Below are 10,764 nucleotides of genomic sequence, written 5' to 3' on the forward strand. Positions count from 1 at the left end.
GTAGAGTCCAAATCTATACATCTTGAGAGCACGTGGCTTACACACACACACACACACACACATACACATTGACACACACACCACTACCACCACCACCACCATCACCATCATTAGACTTCCTTGCAACAAAGCGAGAAAGAAAACACGAGGAGAAAGAGGAGAAAAGCGTCATGTTGGAAGAAGAAGAAAACGGACATTACATAGAAGCAACACAAAACAATGACAATAAAACATGCACAGAATGAACAAACACTAGCATGTGGTAATCCCGGAGCTCAGCAGAGGCAAGGGAATGACAAAGCTTATAGTCATATATAATCTACGTAAAAAAAAAAGGAATAGGAAAAGAAAGAGAGAAAAAAAAAACTGTCATTAGATGCTTTTGAAGAGATAGAATTAATTATTTTTTATCTCTCTCATTGTCTCCATTTACTTGTCCTCTTACGCCATGATAAGATGGAAGTTGGCAACAAGAGGTACAGATGAATGTAATTTGGATATATATTTCTATGTATATAAGCAAGCTATACATTACTTTAGAAACTGAAAGGCTATTATGTATCAGTGAGTCTTGTTTTCACGTAAGAATTCTGGAGAAAGTGTGTGTGTGTGTGTGTGTGTGTGTGTGTGTGTGTGTGTGTGTGTGTGTGTGTGTGTGTGTGTGTGTGTTAAGTACAAGAAAGGAAGACCAAGGACAAAGCAAATTCAGAAAAAAAATAATAATCTGTTAATTGTCTCTCAAAAAAAAAAAGAAAAGGAAGGAATTTCAAAAGAAGAACCAGCGATTATGTTAGGCGACTTACTTTTCTCATCGTTGTTTGTATCATGGAGCTTCTGCACTCGTTAAAATCAGTAGAAGTAGTAGTAGCAGTAGTAGTAGTAGTAGAAGTAGTAGTAGTAGTAGTAGTAGTAGTAGTAGTAGTAGTAGGAAGAGCAGAAAGATAAATATGTTTTTTCTCTTTCCTTAATGAATATTTTAGCGTAGAGGAATCAAAACAGACAGACGAACACTTAAACAAACAAATAAAAAGATAAGACAGATTAACAGATACACACACAGACATACAAGGAAAAAAAAAGAAAAAGAAAATGACAGCCTATTATCATATATCGAGAGAAAGAAAAACTCTCTCTCTCTCTCTCTCTCTCTCTCTCTCTCTCTCTCTCTCTCTCTCTCTCTCTCTCTCTCTGCCTCGCTTCCCAGAAAACAAAAGCATAATAGGGAGAACAGACGAAAGGAAAGAGCATACGAGAACATACGAACAAAAACTTCCCCGCCGTTCTCATCCTTGCCTTATCCTTTTAACCTTCGCATCTTTCCCATCTCCCGCATTGTCAGACGGCAAATGAAAGGTTCCCAGCGCTGCGCAGTGTGATGGACGATTGCGCGGTTGCTGGGATGAAGGGGCGACCGAGGGCTTGGAAGACGCCAGTGGGAAGACCGGGTGGGGAATGTTAATGTAGGGAAAGGGTGAAAGGTAGGGTTAAGTGGAGTTTGTGATCGCTTCCACTACTTATGTTCAGATTTCTTTTTGCTGTGATTGGCTTTAGTTTTTTTTTCTTTCTTTCTTTCTTTCTTTCTTTTTTGAAGCGATCTGTATACTGTATGTTTTTTTTCTTTTCTTTTCTTGTTAGTTTGAAATCGTGTTTCTCTTCCTGTTTATCTATAGTTCTGTTAATCTCTGCCTACACCTGTTTTATCTTTGTCTCTCCGTCTCGCTGTCTATATCTCCCCACATGCTCTTTTCTATTGTATTTCCTTTCTTCTCTGTTCCCTATATACACTTCACTAACAGAACTCGTATCATCTCCACTCTATCTGTCTTAATCTACACTATAACAATATTTCGCATCCCTCCATTTCATTCCCTGCCTTCTTTTTATCTCAGCCTCATCAGCAAAGCCCCTATCTTATCTCTACATCTATACATCTGCTTCTCTGTCTGCCTGTTTACACATCACACTAACTAAACCTCGTGTCTCTTCTTTTACCAGTCACAGTAAACGGAGGTTGCCAAAAGACCCACCCACACCTGCGCTCCAGCCACCTCATGCAGTCTTGCGGTTAGAAAGGAAGAGTCTCTAGGTGTCATTTTTCAGGCCAGTGTGTGTCAGGGGCGTAAGATGTGTCGTAGTACCTGCGTGTTACCTTTTGCTGTTCTTACCTGTGAGGATTTATTAATGTTGTGTCTAGAAGTGAACCTGCTGTTTTTTTTTTTTTTTCGTTTTGTTTTGCTTCTTTCTTTTTCTGGTTGTGTTTTATTGGATTGTTTTGTTGTTGTTGTTGTTGTTGTTGTTGTTGTTGTTCGTGTCTTCTCTTTTTTTTTCTCCCCCGCAGTTAGTCTTCTTATTATTGTTCTTGTTTATCTTGTTGTTTTTTTCCATGTTCTAGAGAAAAGGAAGAAATATACCTCCTCCTCTTCCTCCTCGTCCACTTCCTCCTCCTCCTCCTCCTCCTCCTCCTCCTCCTCCTCCTCCTGCTCCTCCTCCTCCTCCTCCTATTCCTACTTTGTGTCCGTGAAAAGTAACACTACCGTAGCATATTCCTCTGTGCTATGAAATAATTTCTCTCCTTTATGATGTTGTAAGCAATGAGATAATTATGGGGTTGTAGTTTGGCGTTTCATGGTGGTGAGACTAGTCATTTCTCTCTCTCTCTCTCTCTCTCTCTCTCTCTCTCTCTCTCTCTCTCTCTCTCTCTCTCGTCGTGGGGTCATCTTAGAATGGTAGTCGTAGAATTGATGATATTAAGGCCAAGTTTGTGTGTGTGTGTGTGTGTGTACATATAGTGAGTGTAACAGCTGATGATAATTTAGGTCAAGACGATTCGTTTTATTGCCATTTCTCTCTCTCTCTCTCTCTCTCTCTCTCTCTCTCTCTCTCTCTCTCTCTCTCTCTCTCTCTCTCTGCAGGGGTAACTTTTTTTTTTTTTCATTACTCTCTTTGTACCTTGCATTATGTTTGTCCTTCTGCGCGGCTCATCTGATATCCCATTAAAACAATAAGTACCCATAACTTCTACATTACGTCGACTTTATAGATTTAGAACCTCTATGGAAACTACTGTCCCTGTGTTTTATTTGTTTATTATTTCTTTACGTCGCGAGTATGCAGCTAAGGGTACAAAAACTAGTTCAAATAGCATTCCTTGCCGCTCTATGAAAAGATAACGAAAGGAAATTAAAAGAAATGAGTAGCCTAATCTTGGCTTCGAAGATATTTTGATCCCCTTGCGAAAGATTCTAGGAGGAAGGAGGGAAAAACTAGAAACAGGTAAAGAATTCCAGAGTTTAGCAGCAGAAAGAGTGGAAGAGTGCAGATACGGGTTAGCAAGATGAACATAAGGGTAAGTATAAATAAAAAGTCTTGCGTAGTGAGTTCAGATCGTAGGAAGGATAGAAAAAGCAAAAAAAAAAAAAAGGTCGAGTTTACCAGCAAAGGGGATTAAAGAGCACAGATACTAGTTAGTTCAGTTATTAGTAAGATGGACAGAATAGTGGTGAGAGTAAGCAAAAAAGTCTTGTGTAGCGAGGCCGCATGAGGTGGATGGAGGAAGGACGTCATAATTAAGTTCTGCTATTAGTGAGATGGACAGAATAGTGGTGAGAGTAAGCAGAAAAGTCTTCTGTAGCGAGGCCGCAGGAGGTGGATGGAGGAGGGGCGTCATAATTAACAAGTCCAGAGTATGTAATCTTATAAAATGATAGACTCTCTTAACCCGTTAACTGTTATCTGGTACATCTTTCCTTAATTACTAATCACTCTGAGGCATCTTTACTTGTACTACAGCCAACTCCAATCTTTAAACTGGGTAGAAATTGCAAAATCTATTCTTTTAATCTATTTCTTTCTGGTATATGTTTATAAAAATTTCATGCATTACTTCTGGTGCTTTTAATTGTTTCGTATCGTTGTGAAAAGGTTCAGACACTTTTCACGAGAAGGGAATAAGGGGAAGTACTGATGGACAGCGCCCCTACACATTCAAAGATCCGTGTCAAGGGCGAGCTACGAACACTAACAGTACACTGCATTAACTTGATAGGACGAGTGAAGTACTGATGCACCACACCGCACGGCCCGTCACAACATCACATCACGCCAGGAACCGCGGCTGGCCACATCTAGGGCGCGATGAGGAGAGAGGATGATTGGTTTACTTGTGTATAGTACTCTGTCTCGCTGTCTCTCTCCCTCTCTGTCTGTATCTCTCTGGCTATGTCTTTCTCTGTGAGTGGGTGTGTGACGGTGTGTGGGTCTCTCTCTCTCTCTCTCTCTCTCTCTCTCTCTCTCTCTCTCTCTCTCTCTCTCTCTCTCTCTCTCTCTCTCTCTCTCTCTTTTGGAAATAACACACGTTTAGAAATGTAACTGGAACCAGAAAAACTTTATTGCAAACCAAACCGAAGAAGACCAAAAAGAAGTGCGCACACAACACGTCATTTCATCTACGTAAACAAACGTAACACAAATGACATTTTTTGCGTGACATGCATTATTTTATTTATTTATTTTTTTTTTTTGTAATATTCACCTTGGAAACAATCATCGTAATAGTAACTTGATTATGTTCCTATCGTGCTTCTGAAATTTTAATCAAGGTGCAACTTTTTTTTTTTTTTTCGCCTTCTCTTGTAGCAGAAGACGATGAAGGACATTTGGTAAAACTCCCGCCGCTGCGTCTCTCGTATCATCGTCAGGAGGTTGTCAGCACGCAGCAACGCCTTCAGAGCTAAAGGATTTCTCACTACGCCAGCTGTATGTACTCGGTTAGTCAGGGTGATGGGCAGCTGGCATGATGGAGGCGAGGTGATGAGACTGACGTGAGGCGCAGTCTGACATCAACCCCGTAGACCAGTGAAAGTATGGATGTGCTGCGTCCTTTCGTCCCTTGAGGTGGTGGATGATGGCACTAAAGAGAGACAAAGAAAGGGGACCTAGGGGCAGAGCCAAAGACAGAGAAATGCAGAGAGAGAGAAAGTGAAGGGAAGATAATGAAGTAGAGAAAAGAAAAGGAGGAACAGGGAAAAAAAGGTGAATGTCAATGTCATAGATGCCAGTACCGGGCCGTTGCTTGTTAGTATTTCTGTTTTAATTATTGCCTGGCTTCGGCTTGTTTGGCTTCCGGTTTCCACCGCTACCTTGAGGTTTACTGTTGGGATCGCAGACCATCAGTTCTGAGATATATCCTTGACCCTTATCAGCACATTCTTTCTCAGTCATTCTGTCATTCATAAACTGCACACCTTGGCACCTGAAAGAAATAGAATATATCAAAATTAACACCTTCTTTATCCATTCACTTATTTATTTTAGTCTCAGGCAGTCATGAAACATTCAAACCCTTCAGTACTAGAAACAGTTCCCAAGCTCCACAAAATCACTCAAGATTATTCAGGAAAAAGTAGTCGGAGATTGTAATAAGAGTGGATGAATAGATGGAGGTTATTTTTCAAACTTCTATCATTACGAAAATATTATCTGAAACTCAATGGAGTCCAGTGATGGGCGCCAAAACGGAATGAAGCTGATAACGCGGAATTCATGAGGTCAAGATCACCACCACCACCACCACCACCACCACCACCACCACCACTTTCGAAAATCCTGACAATAGCAATCAATACGATCAGAACCCCATGCCATGATCACTTTGCCATAGAGAATTTGTCGCCCCATCTCTCTCTCTCTCTCTCTCTCTCTCTCTCTCTCTCTCTCTCTCTCTCTCTCTCTCTCTCTCTCTCTCTCTCTCTCTCTCTCTCTCTCTCTCTCTCTCTCTGCCCCTCCTTCCCTCCCTCTCTCTGCCCCTCCTCCTATACCCACACCCCACCCAGCCACCCACCGACACACACACATACACACACACACACACACACACACTAAACACAGAGGCAGGAAGGAGGCTGTCTGCATCCCTGCCTAATTAAATAACGGATTTACTCACTGTCACCCTCTAGCTCGTGTCGTGACTGTTACTGGAGCCCCGTTTCCTGTTTGCAATGCTGAACAGGCACGTGCGCTATGCATTGTCTGGTCTGTCCGTGTGTGTGTGTGTGGTGTGTGTGTGTGTGTGTGTGTGTGTGTGTGTGTGTGTGTGTGTGTGTTATCCAAGAAGAGCAAACTCATTAAAGAGAAAACTAGGACTAAGAGATAACCTTGATCTTCCCTCCTCCTCCGCCTCCTCTTCCTCATCCTCCTCCTCTTCCTCCGCCTCCTCCTTGGGATCTCTTCAGTCTCTTTTGTACTGAGAGGGTTATTCTATGAGAGAGAGAGAGAGAGAGAGAGAGAGAGAGAGAGAGAGAGAGAGAGAGAGAGAGAGAGAGAGAGAGAGAGAGAGAGAGAGAGAGAGAGAGAGAGACTTACTTCAGCTCTCCTCCTTCTTCAATGCAGCCACTTCGAAAGCTTGCGACTTCATCACTCTCCTCTGAAACAACAATAACAACAACGATAATAACAACAACAACAATGATGATAATAGTAATAATAATAATAATAATAATAATAATAATAATAATAATAATAATAATAATAATAATAATAATAATAATAATAATACGCCAGTGTTTCTTAACTTGGGATGCCGAAGAGAATTTTAGGGCGTAATGGGAAATGATTCATATATGGCAGTACAATGTCACTGTTCCTTACAAGAGATACTTTTTAACAAGAATATATATTTTACCTGATTAACTTTAACCTCATTCCCGACTGCGTTAATGCATCTTGGCACTAAATCTGTACGAACATTCCACACTTTGGCAGGAAGTCTGTGTCACTAAGCTTTGTGGTGCATGTTAGTGGTGCTGGTGTGCCTGGACCTGACTACGAGGAGTGCTGAGATCGGAAAAAGAAATACTGATCTACATCCAATCTCTGAGGAAACCCAAACTGTACGGCATAATCTATAAAGGTGCAGCGTGTGTGTGTGTGTGTGTGTAAGAGAGCCGACTGAGGTGCCAATTCCAAAGAAAGAGAGTCAAAAGGATTATCTAAAGCCAGTTATGACCTCAAAATACACCCTATGGCAAGGGTTGAGATCACTGTTCATTACGGAGTGCCAGAGTAACAGGTGGCAAAAGTGAAATGATAGAGCATAATTTGAATGAAGTTTCCGTGGTCACAGCGAAGTTTCTGTGACTACAATGAAGTTTTCGTAATTACAATGAAGATTTAGTGATTAGTATAAAGTTTTCGTGATTACAATGAAGTTTTTCGTGATTACAATGAAGATTTAGTGATTAGTATAAAGTTTTCGTGATTACAGTGAAATTTCCGTGATTACAATGAAGTTTTAGTGATTAGAATGAAGTTCCCGCTTGGAGATCTACGCAAACTCACACTCTCAAATAGAGGAATGCTACACAGAATCAGGAAGCTAAGAGAACACAACATCCCGTAATTTGTATAATTCAACTCCTAAATTCCCTACAGTAGAGAGTATAATAGACAGACAAACAGACCGATAGACAGACCTAATGATATAAACTTACAGAGACTGAAATGGATAGACAAACGACGTCAAATATTAAGACAGGAAGATCTATATAAACATGCAGATAAACAGACAGACAAATAAGAACATAATTAAAAAGAAAAAAAGAAAAGTAGATTGACAGGCAGAGACAAAAACAGACATACAGACGAACGAATAAACAAACGCATTCGCACCGGCAGACAGAAGCAAAGAAAGACAGACAGACAGACAGGAACAGAGATAGAGTCAGAGAGACATGCACAAACAGACAAAATAGACAAAACAGAGACAAATAGACAGACAGATAGGAACAGAGATATCTAAACAGACGTAAGCAAACAGGTAACATGGAGACAGATAGACAAACATAGAAACAGTTGACGACAAAAACCAATAAAAACAGATAGACAGACAAAGGCAAATAGTCAGTCACACACACGAACACACGAACAGATCTAAACACACTGACAGACAAAAGAGACATGAGGCAAGAACACACAGAAACACAGACATACAGGCGCATGCATACCTTCAGAGGACAGAGATGCTGGGACGGCGAAGACCACGGTCGCCACAGCAACCAGAGCCAGGGACACGAAGAGAGCAGATGAGGAACCCATTTTTGCTGCTGTTCAGGCCTGCAGTGTATAGATCTCTCGTGATCCGCTGCTATTATATACCCGAGTGGGCGGCGCCCTTCCCAACCAGCTATTTAGCATATACGGTATTCCCCCACGTCCCTTATACCTCTCTATTCGTATCTCCAACAGTTCATCATCCATCTAGTCTTCCGGTGACAGGTAGCTTATGGTAATGCAACCTGTTTCCTCGCCACCCGCTCTAAAACAAAAGTACTTCGCGTGATTACTGTTTCAATTGCGTAATGATGAACCATATTCTGACCATATATATATATATATATATATATATATATATATATATATATATATATATATATATATATATATATATATATATATATATATATATATATATATATATATATATATATATATATATATATATATATATATATATATATATATATATATATATCTTTTCTTCTCTTTTTTTAGAATGTGAGTTTTATCTTTTCCTTTTTCCTTTTTCAAGCGGTCTTTTTTTCTTGATTTAGCGTTTTTGTTTTTTGTTTTTTTTTCTTATAAGCATATTCTGTTTTTTTGTATCATTTCCAGAATCAACATGCATCTTGGTATAAAACAGTTAATTTATCCATACATTAATCTCCTCAATTTACGAGCAAGAAATTCACTAAACTATAACATCACTACTTCAAAAACTGCATATACGATTTTTAATCCACGAGCATAAATAAACCTTCACTCAACAATAATTTCAAGTCCGTCGATGTTAGAAACCAATCCACAGAGACAAACATTCAATCAGCATTAGTTTAAACTCTGACGAAATTGAACACCTTTTTCTTTCTTACAGTGACTCCCGTGATGACTTCCAGACGCGAGTGTTATGACAGGTCGTGCTAAGTGATTATAACCTGGTGGTGGTGGTGGTGGTGGTGCCTGGGGATCTGCTTGGCTCTCCTTATCTCTTGTTTGGTATGAATCTCTCTTTACCTTCCGTGAATCGTGGCAGCTGTAAATCTGTCCACCAGCTGAGTTGTGTACAAGAAATGTGCTTTCCTATTTATTTCTTTTGTTACTGAAGTCTTCCGTTTTGTCTTTCTTCCGTATGTGTAGTGTGTGTGTGTGTGTGTGTGTGTGTGTGTGTGTCTGTGTTTACGTGCTCGTTTGAAAGCTTGAAACACGTCGTCCTTATCGCGTTCTTATCACCGTCTGTTTTGATTCAGTCTTTTGCTCTCACTACTCACGTACACCACCACCACCACCACCACCACCACCAACACCACCACCACCACCACCATACACAGATGTTAAAAGAAACTTTACCATCACACGAAGAACAAACCGCAACAGACACAGAGAAAATTATAATAACAATAATAATGAAAATAATCGTAAACCAACACTAAAGGTAAATTTTGGCAAGGTGTGTTGAGACTGGGGATGAAAAAAAAAAAAAGTGAGGAAAGGGAGACAGTTTTTATCTGCAGTCCCGTTGTATTATAGAACAAAAAAAAAAAAAAAGAGAAAGAAAGAACAGTAACAGGGATGAGTTCGCGTGTGGTGTGGTGATGAAATGGATGCAGCAAGGTAAAAAACAAAAGGAAGGTCCACGCATACTAGTTACATGGAGTTTGTTTACGGAAATTTGAGGGTGTAGGGGCAATGCACTTTAGCGCTCTAACCTCGTGGCTTGTGGCGGGATTTTTTGAAGAATTTAATGAGGGAGTTCAAGAATGATGTTTTAGGGAAGAGTGTTTTTAGAAGCGTTTAATGAAGGAGGTTCAATAATGACGTTTTAGAGAATGTTTTTTTTTTTTTTTTTAGAAATGTTTAATGAAGGAAGTTCAAGAATGACGTTTGTAGAAGAATATTTTTAGAAGTCTAGAGAAAAGACTTTGAAGAAGTTTAGGAAGAAGAAAAATGTATATAATTGAGTTTCAATAAAAAAAAAAATAAGGAGGAATACGGAAAAATATTATAGAAAGACTTTAGAGAAATTAGAAAAGGACATTTATAGAAGTTTGTGTTTTAAGTGGCGCTAGTTAGAGATTATGTTTCAGAGAGAGAGAGAGAGAGAGAGAGAGAGAGAGTAGCAGAAAAAAAAAGAGGTCAGAAGAAGGAAAAGTGCATAAAATGAGAAGTGAAAGGCTAGTTATTCATGTTTTTAGTTTTAATTTTCATACAAACGGACCGGCGGATGTTTACCTCTTGCTCTGTAATTACTTACTTTTTGTCTCCTCCCTCCTCTCTCTCTCTCTCTCTCTCTCTCTCTCTCTCTCTCTCTCTCTCTCTCTCTCTCTCCCTCCGTCACGTTTTTTTGCAATCAATGATACGAATATTTCAAAATCATGCACCAAACCTGCGCTTGACCACTTCATTGAGTTTAAAAGGCCAAAGCAATCAAAGAGTTCATTTTTGGCACATGTTCTGTTAAAAAATTTATATAATCGGTCGAGGCAATGAAATTATAATGTACTAGATTGATGGAGCAATATTTTATTTTATCCGTACGCAAGAAGGAGGAACAGAGAGAGTACTACATTTTGAAGCATTTCTACGCCACACTTCCACTACTTTCAAAAGGCTTTATTTGAAGTTGCACGGGATTTTAAGGGTGTTTCTAAGATTCTATTAACAAATTAACAAGATTTCTACCTTACTAACAGGAGAATCACTCGTGAGGGAATG

At 39.7% G+C, this 10,764-nt stretch overlaps 1 protein-coding gene across 1 annotated transcript; it reads right to left on the reverse strand.

Moving 5' to 3' along the window:
* Window positions 1-4,355: 4,355 nt before the first annotated feature.
* On the reverse strand, window positions 4,356-8,158 carry LOC135109263 (uncharacterized). Its single transcript, XM_064020531.1, has 3 exons — window positions 8,001-8,158; window positions 6,361-6,421; window positions 4,356-5,251 (listed from the first exon to the last, which is right to left on the reverse strand). Exons 1-3 carry the CDS (start codon window positions 8,089-8,091, stop codon window positions 5,089-5,091), a joined length of 315 nt encoding a protein of 104 aa, XP_063876601.1. The 5' UTR covers window positions 8,092-8,158; the 3' UTR covers window positions 4,356-5,088.
* Between the last annotated feature and the right edge of the window lie 2,606 nt (window positions 8,159-10,764).

This window comes from Scylla paramamosain, chromosome 18 (genome assembly GCF_035594125.1).
Source record: "Scylla paramamosain isolate STU-SP2022 chromosome 18, ASM3559412v1, whole genome shotgun sequence".
In the NCBI taxonomy this organism is placed as follows: domain Eukaryota; kingdom Metazoa; phylum Arthropoda; class Malacostraca; order Decapoda; family Portunidae; genus Scylla; species Scylla paramamosain.

Bases quoted from the DNA above. Each gene is read 5' to 3' on its own strand.
- LOC135109263 (XM_064020531.1), bottom strand. From the start codon at position 8,091: ATGGGTTCCTCATCTGCTCTCTTCGTGTCCCTGGCTCTGGTTGCTGTG. The intron at 6,422-8,000 runs GTATGCATGCGC...TTGTTGTTTCAG, and splicing joins AGCATCTCTGTCCTCTGAAG to AGGAGAGTGATGAAGTCGCA. The intron at 5,252-6,360 runs GTAAGTCTCTCT...TATTTCTTTCAG, and splicing joins GAAGAAGGAGGAGAGCTGAA to GTGCCAAGGTGTGCAGTTTA.